The sequence below is a fragment of the Culex pipiens genome, chromosome 2 (genome assembly GCF_016801865.2).
Source record: "Culex pipiens pallens isolate TS chromosome 2, TS_CPP_V2, whole genome shotgun sequence".
In the NCBI taxonomy this organism is placed as follows: domain Eukaryota; kingdom Metazoa; phylum Arthropoda; class Insecta; order Diptera; family Culicidae; genus Culex; species Culex pipiens.
Genome location: NC_068938.1, coordinates 60,963,927 through 60,990,830, shown reverse-complemented (window position 1 = coordinate 60,990,830; position 26,904 = coordinate 60,963,927). Strand labels below are relative to the sequence as shown.

The 26,904-nt window shown below is 35.4% G+C and overlaps 1 protein-coding gene across 4 annotated transcripts; it reads left to right on the top strand.

Moving 5' to 3' along the window:
* Positions 1 to 694: 694 nt before the first annotated feature.
* On the top strand, positions 695 to 26,274 carry LOC120420619 (pancreatic triacylglycerol lipase). Of its 4 annotated transcripts, none has more exons than XM_052708185.1 (5): positions 695 to 796; positions 7,342 to 7,587; positions 20,288 to 20,992; positions 21,054 to 21,222; positions 25,521 to 26,274. In XM_052708185.1, the coding sequence occupies exons 2-5, from the start codon at positions 7,458 to 7,460 to the stop codon at positions 25,636 to 25,638; spliced, it is 1,122 nt and encodes a 373-aa protein (XP_052564145.1). In that variant the 5' UTR covers positions 695 to 796; positions 7,342 to 7,457; the 3' UTR covers positions 25,639 to 26,274. The 4 variants fall into 4 exon arrangements, with proteins under 4 accessions (XP_052564145.1, XP_052564142.1, XP_052564144.1 ...); XM_052708182.1 differs by having other exon boundaries at positions 703 to 796; positions 7,338 to 7,587; XM_052708184.1 differs by lacking the exon at positions 695 to 796 and adding an exon at positions 819 to 985 and having other exon boundaries at positions 7,338 to 7,587.
* Positions 26,275 to 26,904: the final 630 nt, after the last annotated feature.

Below are 26,904 nucleotides of genomic sequence, written 5' to 3'. Positions count from 1 at the left end.
ACTATTTGTTTGATATGATGAAATCCAGTAGATAAACGAAAAAAAAAATATTAAAAAAGATCTGGGAAATCCAGAGTACTTATGATACAAATACTACAACACAACGTGGTAGATAATTTCTGATACCTCTCTGTGGAAAATTGCCCATATTGTAGAGTATCACATGCACTTTATGCTTCCTCAAGGTAACCTCACCGTGCCTGTTCACATTACAATGGGAGCAATTAAGTAAAATTTCTCACACCGTAGATGATCATTACGGAACACTATCGGACTACTTCACAAATTGAAGCCCCTTTGAGGGGGAGTTTGCTTCCGTGAGTACATGCTGCTTTGCGTACAGGTCATAAAATCATGATTTCAGGGAGCTTTATCACTGGATATTATAGTCCAAAAATCAGGGACATTGAAATAACAATAGTGTCTTCGCTAAATTTATAAAAATTGATTTTTGTTACGCGGAGAACAAATTCAAAACGAGTTCATTTTTTTTTTTCAAACTACACATTTTTTATATGAATGCATAACAAACAAAAACAAACGATCGTAGAACCATCCAGCACTTTTTCTGTCGGACTCACATCAACTCTCTTTAACGCGCACCAACTTCTTCAGTCTGAGCAACTCCGACAACTTCGTGAGCTGCTTCGCGCAGAGTAGAGCGAAAAAGTGCACGCCAAGCGACGCCGCCAACTCAGTTTTCCTCGAACCATCGACCGCGTCGGGCGACTTCTCCGCAGTCTTACGTTAAAAACGCGAGCGCGCACGGAACAGCCTTTCAACATCCACGTCGGAGGTTTGTTTTGAAGAGCGTTGATCGTGCGCCAATGTTGATCGCGTAATCGACGGCGGCGGCGACGCGGAAAGTGCAAGTGAAAAAAATCGTGAGGGGAAAAAAACTGCGCGATAAAAAGTGGTTCAGTGATAGCAAGTTTGAGTTCATCAAACATCTCTCAGACGGACGGGAGGGACGGGTTAGACGAAGGTCCGAGTCGGTGAAATGGTTGATAGAGTGGTGCTGGAATTTGGGACAGTGTGCAAACGGTCTTGAATCATTCAGTGACTGGATGTAACTGCTGAGGATTGCGAAGATTTTGGATACAAAAAGTGGTATAAAAATAAAAACATGAAACTTCGGGTCATAATTCACATTGATGTAACAGAAATTGTTATTTTGAAAGGAAACCTTGTGCTCATCATCAATATAATTTGAACAAATTGCGGTTAAGGGAAACTTTGGATATGATCTGCTGATGGGCGAAAATGTTTGGATTGCTCATTTAGAGGCCATATTGATGTTTACCGGTTTTAATGAATGTATCATAGTTTTTACTCAGATGAAGTCCGAGCTCTCTACGATCGTTTTCTTAAACCGATGCCTATGTGTTCTCTTATGCCAACTAGATAGGAAACAAGAGAGGACTGATGCATCGATACACTACTAAAAAGCAAAATTGTTCAAGATCAGAAGAGGGTACACTTGCACAAGGAAGGCAATATCTTCATCACTAGTAGTCAATACAAAATATTGCTTGACATTTTTTATTCATAATTGTTTATTTTATATTCATGATATTACTGGACATTGCTGCTGAAACCAATGTTCAAACTTAAAAATTATATAAATTACGGATGACCAGTTAGTTAGTCTGAAACTAAGTGTTTTTGAAAAATTACTCTGCTCCGCTACTGCAATGCTATGGAAATAAATCGGTTTTTTCACTTGAAAGAGATAAATAGGGAGTATATAAGATCAATTTGGACCGTTTTGCACCCTTCTACAAAATTGTAAAGATTAAATTTACTACAAGAATCTCACAAAGACAAATTTGGGTGAGACCTGTGCCTGGCCCGCCGGCAGAAGCTTTGTTTTCTTTACACTGATTCACGATTTTTCCCATACAAACTTCAACGCTCAACAGCGATTCCCTTTAACGGTGCACATCAACCAGAGATTTTGCACCCAGACTTTTGTTACAGAGTTTTTGGTTTCTTCAAAACTACGGGAACTATCTATGTAATGTTCTATTCATTCCCTATGTTACTATTTTCATAAATATTTATAGCAAAATTTGTCAATTTTTATAGTCAACTTATTTCAGGATAGGGTTCGTAAGTATAACAATTAAAGAATAAGAAGACAACAACTTCCTTGATTGCTGTGTACCCTTAACCTTAGCCGGTTTGGCTCACAATCGGTACAGAAATTTAATCTATGTTTGTCCTTCAAAATATTTTTTTTATGCAAGCCTTATTTTTTTGTTCTATGCCATTCCACAAAATAAATCATTCTTTAGAATGCCATTAATCAAAAAACTATTCGCCAAACATCATCCCAGTCAACTCAATCGGAATTCTGAAACGGAATTCAATTATAATCTTTTACGTATTCCGTTTCAAATTCCGAGTACGTATCGGTTGTTGCGTTTGAAACGTCATACGTAAACAATTCGAATTGAATTCCGTCTCACAATTCCGATTGAGTTAACTGGGATAATTCTTGTTGAAATTGACCCTATTTTTTTTTGAATTTCCCTGGGCTTTGTCATAATGAGTGTCATAGGTTTGATGCTTGTTTGGCAAAGAGTATGATTTGATTCGATGTGGAATTAAAATCGAAGTGTTCAGTATATTGCTGAAGCTTCCATTTTTACACATGGACACCACTTCATGCTGCGAGAACCCACTTTGGCGTAGTCTCAGGGCTTAATCGATGGCCGGTAAGCTGTCATCGAGACAAGGAGGTTCTCTGATAGTGGAAATATCACATTTGTACAATGAACCGCTACATATGTGATTTTTCCCTATCTTAATGTGGGTGTCAGGTTAGGATGCGGGTTTAAAAAATAGTGTTTGTAGAATTTAGGATTTTAACTATAAATATCAACTTTTTATACTTGGCCTTTAGTTATTTAGGGACAAAATTAGTAACAGTGAATTTAGTAATTCTATCAGAATCGGTGATTTTCATTCAAGTAGCATAAAAACCATTCTGATTTGTCAAAATTTCCATAGAGTCTCGATCAATCAATAGTGAAATGATATCGGACTAAATTCGTTGATCTGTTGAACTAACGGTTGTCGGATTATGATTGTATCGACCATTGTTGCGAATCGAGGATCTACTGGAATTCTGACGAACAAATGGTCGTCTCTTTTTCAATTCACGACTTGTAAAATATCAACTGTTATTTTTTTTTTGTTTTTTTAAAAAGAAGCCAGACAGGTTTTAAAAGAAACGTTTTTTTGGTTAATAATTAAAATGTCGGGGATTTGAGATAAGAGTAGCTTTCGGATAGGTTGCTTTAAATCTTGTATTCAATTCAGGTTAGGTAGTTATCCGCAAATGAATATTTGGACTTATATGAATAATTGAACATTTTGGACTTATGAATAACACACAACTGTGCATTTATTCTAGAGTCAGATCCATACAGCGTCAGTGTTTATTTGGTCGAAGTGTACTAATTCATTGGCAGATCTGGTTCTAGTTGTAATGTACGACAAGACTACTTACGGACGTGACAGGACGAGGGCCCAGTTTAGAGGTTTCGACATCAACGATGTGCGGCTGGATCACCCTCCCAAAAAAAAAAAAAAAAAAAAAAATTGACCCTATTTTTTGAATTTTAAAATTTTCAAATCTTATTAAAAAGAAGAGTTAATCTGTATTAATTTCATGATTCTTGAAAAATACCCTTCTTTATGATATCTTCAAAGCTGAAATTCTTATAAAATAAGAAGAGTGAAACTCCATGAAACTTACGCCAAAAATAACCCTTCATTTTGATACCTTCAATGGGATATGACCCATTCTGGCGAATGGTTTTCTGAAGAATAGCATTTTGGGGAATGGGATGGAAACTGAATTTGTCTGTGTAGTTGCTTAGAAAATAACTACTATCTTTAAACTAGTAAAAAGAAATTTACTGTTTAAATATGCTTGTTTTTTTTTAGAATTGGATAATCTTAATCCACTCTGGACGAGTTCAACGGAAGGAAAACATTTCAAACCATAATTTAAAAAAAAATCATGAAAAAAGTGTTTTAAAACGGATTTGATAGGATTGCAGATGTTTTGCAATTATGAGATTTCTAATCATAAGCAAGCTCAAAAGAAATGACTCTTCTTTCAGTTTGAAATTTGTTTTCTAAATGATAAACAAAATCATTTCCATTTAAAATATTGCATTACCGTTTGCTCTATCTTAAATATTGAACATCATGGCCTGCGTGGCAATAAAAGGAAGAGTATTTATTTTCTTAAAATGGTCTTTTCGCCGTCCTGTCACGCAAAGGAATTGCTGGAAAAATAATAAAATTATATTTTTCGATTTGTTTCTATGTGTAGGAGAGCTTTATACGCCAGTACGGTTGTTTCGCAATCATTTGTTTTAAAAATAATCCAAGCTTTAAGTTAAAACTAATCCCGAAACAAACTTTTAACAAACAAACAAACAACAGTTCAATCATGTAAATAACTCATCAAGACAGATTTCAAATTATTTTCTGTTGATTGCAAATCTATTTCAATAGAAGTTTCGAATTTCGAAAAAAAAAATTATTGCTTCCTGAATTTTAAAGCCAATATAATGTATTTTGTAGCTGATTATCATTTCAAAATATTGTACAAGAGTCAAAGGGATTACAAAAAAAAAACACTTTCCGTCGTGAAACTAGGTACTTACTTTTCCTGTCATTCTTGAACGACGAAATAGCCTACTTTTCTGTACCAAAAATAACAGAATCGAATAGCAACACTTTTCAAAATAAATGCTGAAAAGTTCTACTTTTCAGCACTCAAATGGGTGCTGAAAAATTGAACTTTTCAGCACTTGTTTTGAAAAGTAACACTTTTCAACATTTTTTTTATTTAAACGATTTATTGACAAAATGCATGAAAATTTGACATAAAATTTCACTCAGTGTGTGTTTTTTGGAATTGCAAAAAATGTTGTATGGAACTCGTTGCAAAATTTGATTTTTTCAGCACTCTTCGTATTTATCCAACTCGGTGAACCTCGTTGGATAAATGTACGACTCGTGCTGAAAAATCCTCTTTTTGCAACTTGTTGCATAAACTACTATTTTGGTATTGATTTTACCATGAACATTGACAAAGTTGGCCAGTTTTCCAAATTTATGATTCTCACATTCGATGAACCACTCTAGATTGCTCTACACCATGGTAATCTTCGATTGAGGAAGGTCGAGAGTCTCATCAATGCGTGCAGCCTTTATCTCAAAACGTCGTTAAATATTCATGATCCAAAAAGGTGGGTTATCACATTTTGTTTTGATTTTAAAGTTTCGAGCGTTCCAAGATGTTTGAGGGGTGAACAATCCAAAAAAGTGCTGCTAGTGGCAAACACCATCACGCAATTTTCGCTTTCGCTGCGGGAAATATAGCCCGCCGATTGTTTTGAACTCTATGCCATGAACCAACGATCACCGACCAGACAGCAACGGAGAAGGAAAGTCTCGTGGAAGTGATTGCCGTCGAGACGCGACGTCGGCGATCGATGAAGTAACAAGTGTACTGGTAAATGACGAGTACGCGCAGCATGTTCGGCGGCGGCGGCATCAACAGTCTCCAGGAAGGAGTCAGAAGCCGAAAAAGGGTTGCCAGTTCGTGTGCCGTCCGAAAGTCAGTCAGTGAGTCAGTTGGTTACGGAGCTGCACGAACCTTCACCGAGTTGTGAATAAATGAGTTTGATCGGTATCGTTTTTGGTCGTGCACGTGGAGTAAGCAACGTTTTTCTCCAAAAGACCGGTACATTGAAAGTGGTCTATTTGTTTAAATTTATGCATCGTAATAGTGGCAGTGCAGCCAGCGAGAAAATTATACACTGAATTAAGAATACACTGCAAACTAGAGTGTTATGTCAGTGAAACATATGCTTGAGGTGATTCATATCAGTGCGTGGAGGACCCGTGAATCATATTGTTAAGGGTGTGTGGATCGTTATGTTTGCGAGCTGTGTTACATGGATAACTAGCAATAACACTTGACTGCGCTAATTCACACCTGCTGGTACCTGGAATGTTATGCTGGTGGTGAACGAAACGAAACACTTTGCTGACTAGCAGTGTGGCAAAACATGAACCTTGGGAAAGGTGTTGCTTTGTTTTGATTAATTGGAGTGCGCGAACTTTCGCTTGAAAAGCAAAATTTTCTTTTCTAGACGGTCATTTAATGCTCATTCAGTTTTGCAACATGCTGATGACATGCAAATTTAATATCATTGTAGTGGACTTAAATAGAGATGATACAAATCTGAATCAATAAATGACATTTTTGTGATAATCAAAAATGTAACAACAGTGTTGTAGAAAAAAACTTTTTATGATTCCTCGCAAAATTAAGGGAAAAGTAGCAGCATCTCAAAATGTGGAATCAGGAACCTCTAGGATGAGTGTTTTTGACAGTGAGTTCTTCGGCGAATCGATAGAAGTAACTTATTTATAAAACAACCTAGGAATGTATGGATTCCACGGTATTTAATTCGTGATTGTTTGAACTTTTTTCTAAAAACCCCAGAATAGAAATATTCCAAGCGCATATTTCAAAACTAGCTCATACAATTCAATTCAATTTGTGTTTTTACTAGAATTTAACAGTTCTGTTCCAAGATGTTACATTTGCAATTCAGAGATTTGGAGAACCTTTCAACTGAGATATGCCTTTGCAGGGAAGGTACATATTTCTACGTTTTGATTTTGCTAGCTGAGTGCTCTTTTAGGGAAAATCTAACTCATACATTTCCGTTGTAGATCAGGTATTCAATTTGACTTATGTTTTTGAAAGCTGAATTATATTCATTTCAATTTAGTCATTTCTCGTTATCTGTCTCAACTTCAAACAACTTTCAAAACCGTTTGCGCCACTGTTTATATTCCAACAACCTGCCCATCTATGATTCGTCGCCATCTGCTTCAAATAGTTTACTCAATTCATCACGGGGCTCACAGTATCAATAACCACGGATTGAGGTGACCAAGTGGCCTCCACAGGGCCCCAACACTCAACGCCGCTGCTGTCCCATCAGCATCACAAAAGTGAAAGATTCAAGACCAGTTTGTTCGCCCGTCCTGTCCGACCGTCCTTTCATCGGGTGGCCCCCTTCGGTGGACACAACGTTTAGTGCGCGATTACCGCATCCAACCCCAGTTAGGGACCAGTTTCGATGTTGATACTTCCGACATTGGGGCCAAAGTGAATCGATCGCCGTTGAACCCCGGTAGTTTGACTGTGTTTTTTTGCAGTGTAAAAAGTGACAACATTTTGTCGAACCAACGGGGTTCCACTGTATATTTGCGTTATTTGTTTCTCCTAGTTAGCTTCTACATGCGTGTTCGGTGAAGAAAATCAAGTTCGTTCCGATTTCCTGGTTGTCAAGACCAGGTGGCTGAACCAGATATTATTAGCTAGTGACGCTTCAAGTTCCAGCAGCAAAATGCAGCAGCTTCCTGGCACGGCTCGAACATCCAGCAGAAGAGGCCGGTCAACGGAGACAACGACCGTGATTGGATTGATTTGCTGCGCCGTCGTGATTTTGCTTACCACCGTGATGGAACCCGCTCAAGGTAAGGTGTACGTTGACCACAACAGGTGGTCTTGATTGGATTTTGGGGTGTGGTGCTGTTGCCCAAGAACTGTTTACCGCGGCGCGACTTTGACAGTCATAATTTATATCGAGGTTAGCCCGGTGTGGCACGAATGACCTTTTCGAATGGTGCTGTTATTGACTTAAGGAAAATGGTTGTGGACTAGTTTAATTGAACTAAGCTGAGTTTAAGTGAATCATTTGGGCATTTTGAAATGTGTATTTAAATGAACAAAACAGTGCATCGACTGAATTTTATTGGGTTAAATTGGGACAAATATTTTAGGGTTTTAAGCCCATTCATGCTTATAGTAGTATTTTTGTTATAAACGGTGTTCAACAAAAAATATCTCATAAAATTTAATTAGGAGTAGTAAAGATTGACACATATTTTATTTTGATTGAGCCGCCTGCGCAAAAATGGTCATTTTCAGAAGCTAATAACTTTTCAGCAAAAAATCTTAAAAAGATAGTGTCTTCAGGAAAGTAGTTCTATATTCAATGAAGGTCCTACATCTGAAAATTGATAAAGATTGGACACAGGTAAACAAACTGAAACAAATGCTTTTCTATATTTCTCATGTTGACGATTTTTCACATACAAACTTCAAGCGATTAGAGGGAATGGTTCCCGTGGTCAGAATGATCTAAAATATTGTATTTAGCCTCCTAGTGATGGGTCAGTCTTTGATTGAAAGGGGTAGCCCCGAGAAATCCCGGATTTGGACCAGTCTATTTCTTAACCAAGTAAAAAAAAATGGGAGTTTTGCAAGAATTCTTTGAGATAGCTGCAGCATAGCAAAATAAACCGCATGCACTGCAGCAGGATGAAATTTTCTTCAAACCTTCTTCAAGAGATAAGAAGAGCACCATTTTTTTGTATTTAAACACTGAACTGAATAAGAAAATCAAAGAAACGTCTTAAACAATATTAAAACAAAAACAATATTCGATTGAACATGTTTATAACTTCTAAAGCATTATAAGGTTTTTGACCTTCAATATTTTACAAGTTTTTTGCTAGGGCGTCCAATTTTCCCGGGTTTTGAATTTCCGGGAAACGGGAAAAATATTTTTGAAATCCCGGGAATTCCCGGGATCCCGGGAAATTTTTGGAGCAGTCATAAAATCTATGTTTTAATAATATTTTATACTTTTTCAAACCTAAAATTATAGATTTAGCTCAATAATAATAATAGTTGGCGAAAATCTACACTTCAATCTTAACAAGGACGACAGTTTTTAAATAACTTTAAAGGAATTAAAGATGATTTTTTCAGGGTTTGGAAAAAAAACTTTAAATTTCATTTTCAATTTGATTCAAATGAAATAAGTATTTTATAAATATATTTCTTCTATACATTTTTTATATGCCATACCTAGAAAAGCTTGAAAAAAATCTTCAAAAATGTCTACAAAAACGAGAAGCGACAACAAAACCGGACTTTTATTTAAAAAAAGGTCATTAAAGCTATTTCCTTTCATGTTTTCAAAAAAAAAAAAAAACTTTTTTTCATAAAATTATTTTTATTATGTCCTTTTCGGTACTGGGACCTGGTTTGGACCGAGTCGGCCTATGTAATTACATTTTTCTTAAAGCTAAGAGTAATTACAGAGATTTAAAAAAATCTATAGAAATAAAATGATACCAGTCAATGTAAAATTGAAGATAAGTTTTGAATGTCTTATTTTATATAAAACATATTTTACTAATTATCATTAAGTTACTTGTGCCAGCTGTGGAAAATCAGAAAGAAGGCTGAAAAGGTACAGGAGATTTCAGAGCAATAAATTTGGAAATCGGTGTACTAACTGTTTTGATTCCGGTGTTTGATGAAAAATAATTAAAGATTATTTTTTTTTAAATTTGAAATCCTAAATATAAATATAATACCCAGTCTTTTAAAAAAACATATAATTAAATAGAAAATATTCAAAGCTCCAGGCATTTTGTGGATCTGTGAACAAAAATTTAAAACATTTTCCCTAATAATCCAAATTAAAGCTGATATATGCCGAATACAAATTTTAATTCTTTAAAATTCGGTTTGATTACTATGTATTCAACTGTTCATCTATTTCTACAACCAAATTGATTTTTTTTTAATTTCGGGAATTCCCGGTTTTAGAAAAATCTCGGGATTTTCGTCCCGAGAATTCCCGAGATCGACGCACTATTTTTTGTTTAGCGGAAGTTGGACCATCCCTGCTTAAAGAGCTTAAGATTTATTATTTTGCAAAAACTGATGTTTGAAACATTAAAACAAATTATCTTCTAGAAATCACACATCAATTGGATCGAACATATGTCAAAATTAACCTAATTAACATCATTTATATTGGCCGCTCTTTACATCAATCTGTTTTTTTTCTATTTTATCGCAATGTTTAACATTTTGAAACAATATTTTCTGAAAATTCCCTTATCTTTTTGTGTGGTACAAATTTTATTTAAAGTTTATGAAAAATATTTGCATCGGCCTAATGAATGTTTGGAGATAGTCATGAGTCATGATCACTTTTTGTCAATGAAAAAATATTTTTAATATATTTTTTGTGTAAATTTGAATAGAAAACTAGTAATGAAGTAATTTTTTAACATTATTTTATTTCTTTTTTTTAATCAAGAACTCTTCTTTTCACAATTTTATACAATAAGCAAATAAGTAGCTTGTTATTTTTAAACCACATTTGGTATCGATTTTTGCGTCAATCTAAATCAATCAAATAAAAATCGCCTTAAGAAACAAATAATAGTTTTTTTTTCAAATTCTCAGAGATTTTTTGAATAATGTTGTAAGATTGTTTTTATAAAACTCGTTTTTTTATTATTTATATTTTTGATTTCTAAATTTCATTTCTGCACGAATTTGAGCCAAATCAGTTTTCGACATTTTCAAAATTATAACGCTAATAATCAAGATATCTTACGAAATCAGTACAAAAATTTAAGGTAATAATTTGTTTGTGTCCCCGACACGCACTGCAAAATTGGTAACGTGCATGTCTCGATGTCGTCGTGAAATATGTCCACCGAGGCGTGTAAAAAAGTAGCAACTTTACATTACATCACACTCCGGTATACCGGCGACAACTGTCTGCTGCTGAGGTGGTCGTGGTGGCTCCGCACATGTGTCTTGTGCTCTGGCGCAATGTTTGAAAACGTCAGACTGATTTCTTTTTTCAAATAAGTTTGATTTGCTTGTATTTTCTTTAAAAAAAATTTCAATGTTCATTTTTGCTTTAAAATAATATTCGTAACATTATTTGACTTGAAATTAATCAAAGAAATAAAATATCTTCATGAAGTAAACGTAACCTTTACACGACGTCATTCAACTCTGTCAAGGTATTCAAACTACATAGTAGTGAGCGCAAGTTTGATTCATACTCCTTCAGAAAACATGCAACACGCTCACTTACCTTTTTGCACAGTAACAAATATGTGAATCTAGATGGTGTAAATTTACTTCTTTTATGATGCAATTTTATTAAAATTTTATTTACTCGTTAAGAGAGGTTTATCAAGATGTTAAGAATAACATATTTTTACTTAATATAAACATGAATTTTGTGCTGTGTATTTGTGGTGCACTCGTTGCAATGCATGTTTGGTGGCACTTCTTTGGTGCGGCTTTACCTTTATTCGGTTTGTTGACTCTTTAGCTCTGCTGGAAAAGCCAACAACAGTTCCGGATTCCGGCGACGTACGATTGCGACAAGTTGTTTGTCCATTCACTTTTTTTATTCGAAAAGGTTTCAAGTTTGAAAGAAGCCGTTTTCTAGAATTAAATTGGGTACATTTAACTTTTTCAGCTGGAAACTGCGCTATCACTGTCATCAGATGACAAACGAGTTCTCGTTAGAAGGAGAGTGAATTTTAAGTGTCTTGTCTCAGCATTCCATAGTTCGCAACGTAATTATACAACCGACCTTAATGACACCTAGAACTTGTCCTGTTCAGGGTCACGAGTTTATCAAGCAGTTTTTCCGTTCCTAACCTAACTAAAACATAATCTATCGAATATCTCACACCGGCGATCCAGCGTGGACTTGAACGCGGAGCAACCTCTTGAACTTGACCATTGCTGATCGCGCGCTAATCACCTTCTCTCTGGGACAGCTTAACCGGTAGCGATGCAACAATTACTGCAACCGCAGCAGCAATGCTTTCGTTCTCACTGCTGCCGCTGGCGTGTTGTTTGTAGAGCTGCACCTTAACTCGGTTGCACCCAGAAGTACTTGGAACGGCAGGCAGGTTGAAGTACGCGCCCATAGTTGTAGGGGTACCGTAGGGTAGGGTGATTTTTTAAAGTTTATGTTGATCTAAGTTTGATGAAATTTATCTTCCTCAAATTTAAATTCTTCAAATTTATTTGTTATTTTACATCGAAATTTCTTTACCTCTAAAAGGTCTTACAAATATCTAATAACTTTTTACAGAAGGTGCTTCCGCAAAACATTTTCATCCAAAAAAAGAGTTTTGATATCTCTGGGCAGAAAAAAAAATCCTCTGCTCCACAAGCGAAATAAAATCGATAATTTCGAAAACAATATTTATACAATTTATTAACATTTCAAAAGGGCCAAACATTCAATATTACGCCCTTTTGAAATATTGGTCATTATTAAAAAAAATGAAAATATTGGTTTCGAAGAGATCGGAAAATTTCACGAATGTTTCATTGTTTTACATTGAAAATCGGACCATTAGTTGCTGAGAAATCGCCATTAGAAAATGGAGGGTTGTTTGGGTTAGACTTAGAAGATTTCAATTTTCCTATTTCATTTTCTTGAAGCCACTGTATTTCAGCAACTGAAGGACAATTTTCTGAACTTATTTTTTTTTTAAAGAAATGGTCACTCATGGTCACTATTTAAAAATCGAAAAGCTGCAAATATTTTACTAAAATCAAAATGTGGCTTTATCTTGAAAACGAGGCACTTTATCAAAATATCTGTGAAGTACTTTTCGATTGCAAATTCAAATTTACATTAAAAATCAGGTCAAAATAATCATGCTCAGGTAACCTTGACCTCTGAAAATAGGATTTAACAAAACGGTCAAGTGAACTTATTTTCAATTGTTTGGAATTTTGAATCCTAATTTAGTAACAAGTAATCCAAAATTTCATGGACTATAAGCCTACGATATTAAATTTTGGCCAATCGCGGTTTTTCTCATAGTTTTTCGATTTTTCTAAAACAAACAATTTACAACGCTAGTTTTTGCCCTGTAGGCTTCCATAGAGGCACTTTTTGGTTTCAATTTTGACATATTCGGAATCCTTGGAAAATTTCTCGTTAGTTAGAATTGTTGAAGTAGTGAATTTGATCTAAAAAATAATTAAATAAAACATTTTGTAAAAAAAGTTAGATCTTGTTTTCCCTGTGATAAATACGTCAAATGCTGTTATCAAGTAGGCGAAAACCTGTTTTACCCCTAGTCCAACAAATTGTTAAAAAATATTTTAATTCATTCTAAATGACATTTTTTCCAATCAAATTTACAACTTGAATACTTCTCACTAACGTGAAATTTTCCGAGGATTCCGAGTATGACAAAATTGAGACAAAAAAGTTAGGCTATGGAGGCAAAAATTAATGTTGTTGCAAAAAGATATTAAGGTTTTAAAAAAATCCATTTTTAACAGTAATTTGCAAAAGCTATGAGAAGAAGTCAAAACAATGCTAGACGTCTATAGCGCATTTTGAAGTACTTCAATAGACCTTTCCAATACATCTAAGAGAGTTGGAATTGATGAAGTTTTACGGAAATGCTAGCAATTTTATTTTTTTTAATGTGTTTTGGACCTCAAACTTCAAAGCCCGTTTTACCCCACTTCCCTTTGTCGTAAATACAACGAAAATATTTAACGTAACTTAGATGTATCAGCATATCGTCAGTTGTGTGCTATCTTGTGACAACGACCATTTAGTACTTTTCGAGAAAATCGATTTTTAAAGTTTGTTGGTAAATAATTTCAAAACTATGAAACTTTTTGAAGGAATCAGTTCGTATACTATCGCTTAACAAACGCTCCAAGTTTCAACTAATTTGATTACACCAGTTAAAGGATACAGTAAATTATGTAATCAAACATCTGAAAAGCACGTGTCACAAGTGTGTTTCGAAAGTAAAATTGTACTACGTGTCACAAGTGTGCACAGAATTTCCATACAAACTAAAATATATTTAATCAATAGTTTAACCAACTTAAATAGTACATTTTTATAAACAAAAGGTTGCATTGCCTTTAGAAAGTATGTGTGTACATAAATTTGTGCAAAACAAGAAAAAATTTCCACATTTTCCAACAGCATGTATGACGTGTCACAAGTGTGCACAATCATTTTGATGATAAATTGGTCTATGTCACAAGTGTGTATTGCGATATCCGGGAAACGGAAGCTAGTTTCCAAAATCGGGTTAAAACATCTTTTAGTGTTTGTTAAGTATAGAAAAACGTCATCATTAACTCATTTTCGACCAAAATGGTCTATGTCACAAGGTAGCACACAGCTGACGATATATGTATTTTATTTTGTTCTCAATCGTAATTATAAAATTAGCGATGAGATCATTGATATTCTGGATGACAATCATTGATTCAAGATGATTTTCATAACCCTAAAGGAATAGAATAAATTGTTACGAAAAAGTATCTACAGGTCAACGGTATTATTCTAAAAAACATGTAAATGGAATCTTCGAACGATAACTCGAATAAGTGATGCCTTTAACTTTTTTTGTTTTTAAAATTTTGGATCTTTTGCACTTACTTATTAAGTGACAACGCTTTACGGTACCTATTTAAAACACCCATAAGCCTTCCGTGTATAGTTTTTTTTTCTCTCTCTACAAGTCTTGACAATGAAACCTAATTGTCAATTCCCGAGGTAAACTCGCGTCGTGAAGGCCAAAATTGACGCCAATATAAATTTGTTTGGTAAACTCTGCACCATGACTCAATCAAGTTCAAAATTTTCTCAAAAAGATTTTTGGCATCGATCAAGCTAGACTCACTGGTCAAACAGGTCCAATTTCATATGCTTTCAACGGGTTGACCCATGACTGCTCGGAAAGGTCCCCAGGTCAGTTGATATTTGTGGGACAGTTTGAGGAACCGGTTCTTTTCCTAAACAGATGCAAACCACCCAAACAAACGATCAAATCGAATCTCGACTTTTCCATGCTCGGTTTTTCAAGGTTGTTTAGATCGGCTTTGTTAATTTGTATGTGACATTGAACGTGGATCAACTCTTGGAGGGAGAGAGAGTTTCGTTTTGCAAAAGGAACGATGTCCGAGTTTTTTTTTTTCTTTTTGCAATAGGCTTCGACATTTGCGTCACGTGCGTCAAGTTCAATGTTTTCATGGTTGAGTCGGATCGATTCACATCGGGTGGGTATGTTTTAACAACTGAAACGATTGAACAATCGGTGAATGAAACGAAATGGAGTAAAAATGTGGAGCAGACGTGATTCAGCGATTTTTGTCAAAGTGTTCAGAGTTTTTTAACCGAATAAGATTTACACATTTGAACCAGTGTTTAATTCAAATCTCAAAGAATTTATACTAAGTATTTATTGAATAGCTTTGAATAAGTCATCTTGAAAAACTTGCAAATTCATTTCGTAAGTGGTAATTTCTTGACCTTTACCTGAATGTTCTCTCCAATGTGACTAATATCTGGTTTTTCCTAAGCCATTAACTAAGATTCAGTTCAGATTACCCTGTTACATAACATTAAACCGACCCTCTCTTTAAGTAATGACAACTTCTCCACCATGAGTGAGGTTCATATTTTCATTTTCTCGTTAAAAAGGTGACTTGACAAATTGCGGAATGAATTACCACTTACCCAGAAGGGGGCTTTGATGTGACCATTAAGAAGCGCTGTGCGTCGTCGTCACTTCAATAGCGATCGTTACCCGCGAGAAACGACCTTCCACCAAACGGATTTTAAACTACTCATTTCTCAATGAAAACCAATACCTGTGAAAAAAAAACAATAGGGCTCATGGGCACGTGTATGTGTTTGCTATCACGCATGACAAATGGTGGCTAATTTGTCCGAACGATGTGTCAAACATGCCAATTAACGAATATGGTAGCCATCGGCCTTAAGCAGTAGTAGAAGTAGTAACAACCAACGGCGGGTGAAGGTTAAAGAAATGTGGGTTAATTACTGGCCGACATCACCCCACAATGATAATTGAAAACCTGTTGAGACGAAGGGTGTTTTTGGGCAACTTTAATGGTGTTAGCTATTGAAGAATGGTAAACTTCAAGTTCAAACTTCTTTACTTTTTTTTTAACTTAAACCACTTTTAAAATGAAATAACAGAGATGTTCCTAAACTTGTGCAAAAAAATCTACTTTGTCTATCTGTCCTCCGCCCCTTCCTCCTTTAACAATAATTGTTGACAATTATTGTTGACTAAATTTTAAATTTTCATTGAATAAATATGTAAAATCGATTGTAATGTATTTCTAAAATATTGTACAACGTATTGAAATGTAAGAGTTCATTCCAAAAAAATTGGATGAGACTTAAAAGTAATAATTTCACAATATAAAAAATTTAAGCCAAAAAAATTAATAACATTTCTATTTTAAAAAAATAATAAAACAGCTCGGCGGCAAATTTTGCCCATGCTTTTGTATAGCTCAAAAGTTTCCGTTATCTCCCCTTAAACATATAGAAAAAAATGCAAAAATTTAAAAATAACGATTTTAAAATATTTTGTTTGACCAAGTTAATTTTGTTGTACTAACGACCCGGGTGCGGAATAGTGGTTCGCAAAACGGCCTCAATTTGGAACTGTCAAAGTGGAACCAATTTACTGTTCGCCAAAAGTAGAGAGTATTGTTATCGATCATAAAAAATTGTTTGTTTTTTTTGAAGAATGAAAAAAATGTGTGGCTTTTGAGGACCTGGAGTTTAAGTCAAGAAATCTTAAGAAAGTTACAGGTGAGATCGTCATTTTTTATAATCATGAATGGAAGTTATTAATGGAGTCGATGCGGTTTTATCCATCCAAAAGTTGTCTTTATTGCTTGATTCCGTTTGAAAACCTGGTATACTGAAAATCTTCTCTGTTTGTTGGATCAGTTTCGCTAGAATTAGCGATGTTTTTTCGCTGGACCAGAAAGAGCTGCAGGATTCAAAAATCAACCAGGGAATTTATCTGCAACATCGCAGAATGACACTCTCGCCGCAGTTCTTCGTCACCCGTAAAAAAGAGAAACCTCTTCTAACCGATCGATATTTGGAAATACACACTATTTTCCAGCAAAATATGTAAAATATTATAAAAAATGAAACACAAGCTACTGATTATAAAACAGCTCATTTTACAGTAAGAAAAAAGTCATGCTTGTGCTTGAACAGCCTCCTACTTTGTGGATGTAAACAAAGTGGGACCATTCGAAAATCACGTTACGCATTCTCTCTATTCATCACCCAGCTAACGACCTACAACTTTGCGAAGACACCAAACCGATCAGAAAATTTCTTCAAGATATACAGATTTACGAATATTTACCTATCAATTAGAGCGTCCAATTTCCCGGGGTTACAAAATTCCCGGGAAACGGGAAATTTTGAACAAATTTCCCGGGAAATCCCGGGAATTCCCAGGAAATTTTAAATTTAGCGAAAATTATTCTAATCCTGTTTCTGGTTGATCTTTTGCAACAAAATTGTATAGAACAGCAACTTTAATGGTCAAAATGAGTGTGAGGATCAATTAATGGCTTTACTGCTTGTAAAAAATCATGCAACTTTGAGAAAATATATAAACCTTCCAATTTTGAAATCTTTCAAATCGTCCCAAATGAAAGAAAATATTATTAGTATTTTTGTTTAAAAGGATTTTTTTAAATCAAAGTGTTTGGACAGTGAAAATCTATGCTCCACAACCATAAAATTGCTTTTAAATTTGTCTCAGTGACCATAAAAATAAAATAAAAAAAACCAAAAAATTCAACTTGTGAATAAATAAATAATCATTGAATTTACCTTAAAATCTTATTTCTAGCGCTTTTTAACTTGAGACACTATTTTTTAACTTGAAAATTTGATACGAAGTTGTTTTTTAATGGTTTTTCATGGTTTTATGATATGATTTTAGTTATATGGTATTCAGCCTAATAAATCAATTAGATTAAAATAATTTTGAGTATTTAAAAGTGGTTGAAATTCAACGATATTTTTTTCATATATACGCCCTTGGTAGCTCACGCGCTTCATAAATTTATAACTTCAATCTGTAATTTCTCGAATACTTAGAAACAAATTCTTTTCACACAAACCTTTTTTTTAATTTTGATTATATCAGTTCAATTTTCATCCAGCATGTTCAAGGTAAATAAAAGTCAAGCAAATCTCAATGTTGATCTTGGCCGGAAGATGTAAATATCTTATTATCAAATGATTTTACAAAAAAAAAAACATTCAAAAAGGTTGTCAAAAATAAAATAGTTTATATTCATTCCATAACAGCGTAAGTTTTGTTGTCCAACATATAAGCAAACAATATTGCTAGTAATGAATGCTTTAGAAATAAATATTATCTGAATTAAAACTTGACATGAAATTTACAGACAAGCTGATTAGTTAAATATTAACAGTAGATGGAAATAAATAAAATCAAATCAAGTTCTCCAATTATTATTTTTTGTATAATTTCAAAACATTAATGCCAAAAAGGTAGGAAAATGTATTCTTCTGTTTGTATTTCGGGAATATTTTTTTCCGGGAAATCCCGGGAATTCCCGGAACGGGAAATTGGACGCTCTAATATCAATTTTGTATGGAAAAATGCTAAAATTGTATGGAGCCTTATATGGGTGTACCAATGACTAAAGACCCCATAGCCCTAGGGAAGTCCCTCATAAAGTTTGAACCAAATTTGAAAATGCAAAAAATAAAAATGCACGAAATCGACAGATTTAGTAAACATTTGCTCTTCTTCCAATATTCAATGTGTTTTCTAAGTGAAAACATCATTTCATCAATTCATAATATTTGCAACATACTTAGGTCGTTGAAAATATTTAAAATAAAATAAGAGACCTTGTACTAACATTATTTTTTGAGCAAATTTTTTTTTATGGTATTGTACGTTGGATGCCAATTATGCTAAAATGCATTTCTGATTTCTATTTGGGTAATTCTCTACCAACTCACACGAAATCGGGAAAAGTTGCCCCGACCCCTCTTCGATTTGCGTGAAACTTTGTCCTAAGGGGTAACTTTTGTCCCTGATCACGAATCCGAGGTCCGTTTTTTGATATCTCGTGACGGAGGGGCGGTACGACCCCTTCCATTTTTGAACATGCGAAAAAAGAGGTGTTTTTCAATAATTTGCAGCCTGAAACGGTGATGAGATAGAAATTTGGTGTCAAAGGGACTTTTATGTAAAATTAGACGCCCGATTTGATGGCGTACTCAGAATTCCGAAAAAACGTATTTTTCATCGAAAAAAACACTAAAAAAGTTTTAAAGATTCTCCCATTTTCCGTTACTCGACTGTAAAAAATTGTGGAACATGTCATTTTATGGGAAATTTAATGTACTTTTCGAATCTACATTGTCCCAGAAGGGTCATTTTTTCATTTAGAACAAAATTTTTCATTTTAAAATTTCGTGTTTTTTCTAACTTTGCAGGGTTATTTTTTAGAGTGTAACAATGTTCTACAAAGTTGTAGAGCAGACAATTACAAAAATTTTGATATATAGACATAAGGGGTTTGCTTATAAACATCACGAGTTATCGCGATTTTACGAAAAAAAGTTTTGAAAAAGTTACTTTTTGCGTTTCTCTTTGTTTCGTCGTCCGTGTCTGTCGCGGGTGACCATGAACGGCCATGATCGATGACGACCAAATTTTTTGAAACTTTTTTTCGTAAAATCGTGATAACTTGTGATGTTTATAAGCAAACCCCTTATGTATATATATCAAAATTTTTGTAATTGTCTGCTCTACAACTTTGTAGAACATTGTTACACTCTAAAAAATAACCCTGCAAAGTTAGAAAAAACACGAAATTTTAAAATGAAAAATTTTGTTCTAAATGAAAAAATGACCCTTCTGGGACAATGTAGATTCGAAAAGTACATTAAATTTCCCATAAAATGACATGTTCCAAAATTTTTTACAGTCGAGTAACGGAAAATGGGAGAATTTTTAACACTTTTTTAGTGTTTTTTTCGATGAAAAATACGTTTTTTCGGATTTCTGAGTACGCCATCAAATTGAGCGTCTAATTTTACATAAAAGTCCCTTTGACACCAAATTTCTATCTCATCACCGTTTCAGGCTGCAAATTATTGAAAAACACCTCTTTTTTCGCATGTGCAAAAATGGAAGGGGTCGTACCGCCCCTCCGTCACGAGATATCAAAAAATGGACCTCGGATTCGTGATCAGGGACAAAAGTTACCCCTTAAGACAAAGTTTCACGCAAATCGAAGAGGGGTCGGGGCAACTGCTGTGTGAGTTGGCGGAGAATTACCCATTTTCATTGTAATTTTTATGTTCAGAATGTTCAAATTTGATTGTTCAGACCAATATTGAAAGGAGGCGACATAAACTTTGAAATATGCTTGCAATGGCCTTATTGTCAACAAAAAAGTAAATCATAATCTAAATTGTTTGTTCTTCCATTCCAGCCCAAAAAGAGCCCGACACCAGCAACGTGTTCAACACCTCGTCCTGCCTCGAGAAACCGTACCGCTGCCCACATCCGAGAATCAAATTCTACCTGTACACCAAACGCACCCATCAAAACCCGGAGCTGATCGACGTGCTGGACCGGGAATCGCTGTACAACACCCACTGGAACCCGAAACATCCGGTCAAAATTGTGATTCATGGCTTCGGCGGCGGTCGCAACCTTTCGCCGAGTCCGGACATGCGCAAGGCGTACTTCATCCGGGGGAACTACAACATCATCATCGTGGACTACGGATCGGCGGTGACGGAACCATGCCTCAGTCAGATCGAGTGGGCTCCCCGCTTTGGCAGCTTGTGCGTTTCGCAGCTGGTCAAGTACATTGCGCATCACCCGCGCGGAGTTCCTCCGGACAATTTGCACCTGATTGGGTACAGCGTGGGGGCGCACATTGCTGGGTTGGTGGCGAATTACCTGACGCCGGACGAGGGCAAGCTTGGTCGCATTACCGGACTGGATCCGACCATCTTTTTCTACGCCGGGACGAACAACTCGCGGGATTTGGACTCGAGCGATGCGCACTTTGTGGACATTATTCACACGGGGGCGGGAATCCTCGGCCAGTGGAGCGCAAGTGGACACGCTGACTTTTACGTGAACGGTGGGACCAGCCAGCCAGGTTGTGCGAGCAGCACCATCTTTCGTAAGGAACCATTTTTCATCCATTCCTTTGATTTAGGATTAACTATAATGTTTCGTTCCAGAAACGCTTGCCTGTGACCACACCAAGGTCACGCCATATTTTATCGAGTCGATCAACAGTGAGAAAGGCTTCTGGGCTGGTCCTTGTACCACGTTGGTGTCCTACCTGCTCGGGTGGTGTGAACCCAAGGACTCCGAGTATGTGCTGATGGGGGAGCACGTGTCGCAAAGGTAATAATTCTGAGTTATCTGTGCTGGATTGAATGTGTGATTATTGTGATGTTGGAACTGGGTGTTCTTTTAGGCTGGAAGTGATTTTCAACGACATTTGCAATTCTGTTCAAGCTGGTTGTGTTAAGGAGATATTAGACTATGACAAACAAACAAACTCGCAATTTTTATGTTTAACAGGCATGCAAACTGTCAAATTGTCAAAAAGTGCAAGATTGAAAACTTGTGAAAATATGTTTTCGTTAAAACCCTCAGAACGATAGAAACATAATTTTCATATTTCGTAAACTTTTAAGCAATTTACAAAAAAAATATAGTTATGTGAATGATTTTAAACGTGCAAGTTATAAACAATCTGATAGTTAAGTGAAATTTGTCAGCTGTAAATCGATGTCCGTGTGCTCTCTTATTCTATCTAGATAGAAATCCCAGCAAGCTTAGTACAAAAGAAAACACCGGCATCGAATTACTAATCAGTTTTATATTTTAAATCTTAAACTTAAAATTAAAGTACTCAAACAGAGGCAAACAAAATCATGAACATTATTTTATGATTTAAAGATTTTCATTTATGATTTTTGCTTTTTAATATTGCCACAATTTTATGCATACATTTTCCATCATCACACACATACTAAATATTGTAAAGTTTACCAAATTTTCAAATACTGAACAGCTCGTTAAAACGAAAAATTACCAAATTCGGCAAAAACTTACCAAAATTGGCATTGAAGTTCATTATTGTCAATCAATTAATTTAGGTACATTTCTGTTTATTTTGACAGATGGTTTACCGGAAAATAGATACAGTCTCAAACTAATTTACTCATTTTCAATTATCTTTTTATAGCGATATATTTTATTAGCGGGGAAAGTATAATTTTTATCATACATATACAAAGATGCCGAATGCTGATAAAACTTATCTCAGTCCCGGGTATTTGGTGGTGATAGTCCTCGCGCTGCTTCCAACGATTCATTTCAGAATGACAGAGCTCCTTGCGGTCCAATTCCGAGGTCGCTGGGCATTGTTCGGTCCCGCCTAAACATACAAGCAAGCATCTGAAGGATACTCGATCTATATTTAGACCTCCAATCCCCTCAGGCAAATCAACACTACGGATCAATCCACAGCTAGAGTGTAAACCTTCTGATGGTCGACTGCTTAGCTTCCCAAACCACCAGTCCAAAGGTGTGAGTTCGAATCCCACCTGAATCATTTTCGTTTTTGTTCAAATTCAATGTTCAAATTACTGATTCTAAATTTTAAAGGTACCGACCGGGGTTTAATCCCTGAACCTTCTGCTTGTGACACAGAAGCCGTAACCATTAAGCCGCGGAGCCGGTTTCATTTTCTTTTATCTTTTTTTAAAATTTAATTCTTGATCTCCGTTTGATTAGAGCTTGTGAATAAATCGAATTTAATGCAAAATAAAATTTCAAGAGTTTTTCTATCCAATTCTTTTTAAAGATCAAAAATTGATTTTTGGAGACTTTTTAGATCAAAGCCCGTCCAAATGCGGGAATGGGTTGTAGAAGGTTTACACATACACTCAACCCCCGGTATTTGGTCACTTTTTCGTTTGTCACCTATTTAGTGACCGAGCCACGTAGCCCAGTGGTAACGCTTCCGCCTCGTAAGCGGTAGATCGGAGTTCAAATCCCGGCTCGGACCAACACAACTGGTGATCTTTTCCCTTCTGGAATCGATTGCTTAGTAAAGGGAAGGTAGTGTATCGTCACAAACTGGACCTTATCACGACACCTTAGGGAGGCGACCTATGGAATGTTAACATTAACCTTAACATGTTAACATTAAGTTGAGAATGAAACTGCCACTGAATCCGCTTTGTAAATGCCGGCCCCGATACTCTTCAAGGGTGTTCCCCTCAGGAACTGGGAAAGATTTACTTACTTTTTTACCTATTTAGTTTGTACCCCGTTGGTTGGTCAAAGTCAAACTAAAAAGTGACGAACTGTCACTTTTAATTCAGCGCTCACGCAAAAAAATCAAAACAAACGTTTGATAGTGTGCGTGAACTCCGTGTAAAAGGGGTGTCAAACTAAAAAGTGACCCCGTTCGTTTGACTACAGTTGGTGTCAAACCATCGGGGTTTGAGTGTAATTTAAGCCACTTTAAGTTTGTTTTTCATAACAAAAAAATCCTAAATTTTGCGAGTGTCCATTTCTGAAAATAATTACAAGAGTCTGAGAAAAAATCCTTTAAATTTGTCTGAGAATCATTAAAGCTAGGTCTTTTCGTTTCAGAGATACAACAACTCATGTCTAAAGAAACAATAAAATTAAAGTGTATTTTGAAATGCCGATATCTTTGGTTATTCAATGTTAAAAAATATATCATTCGTGAAAACAAATATCATATAAACAAATATTTGAAGATTTTTTAAATCAGTACTAGAGCAACTCCCTACGAAATCGGCCGATTTCGACCATTTTTATTTTTTTGTATTTTTTGATTTTTCTCAAACTTTGTGAGGGCCTTCCCTATGACCAAATAAGCTATTTTGAGTCATTGGTTCACCCATACAAGCCTCCATACAATTTTGGCAGCTATCCATACAAAAATGGTATGTAAATATTCAAACAACTGTAACTTTTGAGTGAATTTTCTGATCAATTTGGTGTCTTGGGCAAAGTTTTAGGTACACAAGGGCTCCGTTTTCAAGATATAGCCACCGAAAGTTTGATGTTAGCGAATTTTTTGCAGTTTTTCAATTTAAAAAAAAAGTGACCATGAGTGACCATTTCTAAAAATATTTTTTTAGGAAAGTTCAGAAAATTTGCTATAAAATTGTCTGAGAGACATTAAAGATTGGACCTCGGGTTGCTGAGATAGAGCAGCTTTAAGAAAAAAAACACGAAATTTGAAGTTTTCTAAGTCTCACCAAAACAACCCACCATTTTCTAATGACGATATCTCAGCAACCAATAATTCGATTTTCAATGTTAATGCATGAAACATTCGTAAAAATTTTCGATCTTTTCGAAAAATTTTTTTTGAAAATTTTGAAATCAAGATTAACATTTTAAAAGGGCCAAACATTGAATATTACGCCCATTTAAATTGCTAGTCTTGATTGAAAAAAAAAACAAAATATTTTTTTCAAAAAAATCGGAAAATTTCACGAATGTTTTATGTATTAACATTGAAAATCGGACCATAAGTTGCTGAGATATCGTCATTAGAAAATGGTGGGTTGTTTTGGTAAGACTTAGAAAACTTCAAATTTCGTGTTTTTTTTCTCAAGGCGGCTCTATCTCAGCAACCCGATGTCCAATCTTCAATGTCTCTTAGACAATTTTATAGCAAATTTTCTGAACTTTTCTAAAAAAATATTTTTAGAAATGGTCACTCATGGTCACTATTTTTAAAAATTGAAAAACTGCAAAAAATTCGCTAAAATCAAACTTTCGGTGGCTATATCTTGAAAACGGAGCCCTTTATCAAAAAAATTGTAAAGTACTTTTCGATTGCAAATTCAATTTTGCGTTAAAAAATAATGTCAAACTTGTTTTTGCATGAAACTTCGATTTTTTCCAAAAATCACTGTTTTTTCAAAAATTCATAACTCGGCGGCAGATTTTTTGACCATGTTTCTCTATAGCTCAAAAGTTGCGGATTTTTGTCCCCTAAAACATATCAAAAAATCTCGAAAATCAAAAAATACGCATTTTGGGGAATTGAGTTTTAGTGAAAAAAAGTTGATTAAAAAATCTGCAATTTTGTTTCCGTGTACCTATTTTTTTCTCAAAAGTCCTCAACAATACTTACAACAATACTCAACAACTTTGCCGAATACACCAAATTGATCAGAAAATTCACTAAAAAGTTACAGCTGTTTGAATATTTACATACCATTTTTGTATGGACAGCTGCCAAAATTGTATGGAGACTTGTATGGGTGAACCAATGACACAAAATAGCTTATTTGGTCATAGGGAAGGCCCCCACAAAGTTTGAGCCAAATCAAAAAATACAAATAAAATCCATTTCCGGTTTTGGTAGAGAATTGCTCACTAGCATTCCAAAAGGTTCTAATGCTGCGTTTTCAAAATATTTTTTTAAGTGGTAACGCAGAATTGGACAAGTTTCAATCAATTAGTCGATTGCTTAGAAACTGTGGGAATCGACCACTGTTAAAAGATTGTATATCGATGCCAGTGTGCTCTCTTGTACTATCTGGATAGGATTTCGAGCAAGCTTAGTACAAAAGAGCACACTGGCATCGATATGATAAAAATAATGGATTCTCATAAATAAAACCTATTATTTTCAGGGCCCGTGGCGTCTACTACGTGACGACCAACGCCAAGCCGCCTTACGCGCGTGGGTTCCCCGGCAAGAACCGCAGGACGGCCAAGAACTCCGAGTACAGCGGAGTTCGACGGAAATAGTTCACGCCGCTGCTGCCATCAATCGATCCACCCGCACAGTCATCAAAAGCAAAACGGTTGTGATAACAGAAAAAAGAACAAAGTGAACAAAAGTAATGTGGTGTGACAATCGAAGACAAATTTATGGATTTTAGGTAGTTAAGGGTGCGCGCGAAAATGTTGACGCCAAGTTGACGATTACAAGAAATGGAAGGAAAAATGCAACCAAACAGGTTAACAAGTATAATTAATGCATTAAGGTAGCATGTATATCTGTCTACTAGGGTAGATGCTAACATTAACAGTGTACAAACCAGTTTATTTATGCACTCTGCTTAGATTACTAATCAGGGCGCGATTGGAAAATAGCAGAATCAGCAAACCAGTTGGAATGGATTTGGAGTGAATAATTTGCACCCGCAAATCGCCTGCCAGCTGAATGCAAGAATAAAACAACTAGCAACTCGCCAAATAGACGTAGATTTCAGGAGAAGCAGTAATGTAGAATTAATCGTGGATTACAGGTTTTGTGGAATGTGTAGTTGATGTTAAGTTAGTGAACTAGTACGAGTAGTATTTGTAGTATAATAGTGTATCATAGTGCGTTGTACACAAAGTGTTCATAGCTGAAATGAAATTAAAGTGAAATTTAAGCTGCCAAAGATTTATTTACATTCTTCCATGATGACGACAGCAAACTTTTCTTATTATCTTTACTCATAATACTGGAATACTGACCGGTAGGGGATGGGTTTCGACTTGCGGCGTACTGGGTTTCGAATCCAGAGATCGGGAGTTTGATTCTCGTACCGGGATGATGAAGTTTAAAAACTGTCAGGTACACAGCAAAAAATCCGATAGTAAAATCGCATGCAAAAGCATGCACATCACCTTCGTCAAAATAAACACTTAATATTACACACTGCATGTACAATTTTTGCAACACACAAAAAAAAAGTTGCAACCGACGGGATTCAAACCCAGCACCAACAGTAAGGACTGGCGCCTTAGCCCACTCGGCCATCAGACCGATGTAAAGCTGCATGGATAAACGCATATATGAGCTTGACATTTCGGTCAAGTAGGTTTCCCATACTGATGGGCTACATATTTCAGGATGTAAAATCACATAAAATTGCAAAAAAATAATGCAATATTTATTTTACACCCAGGTCTTTTACACGCAGCTGGATTACTACTTTTTTAGCTGTGTATGAAACTCATGTAATGTTCCAAACCGAATGATAGAAGAATCGTTTTTCATTCAAATTACTCGCAATATAAAAA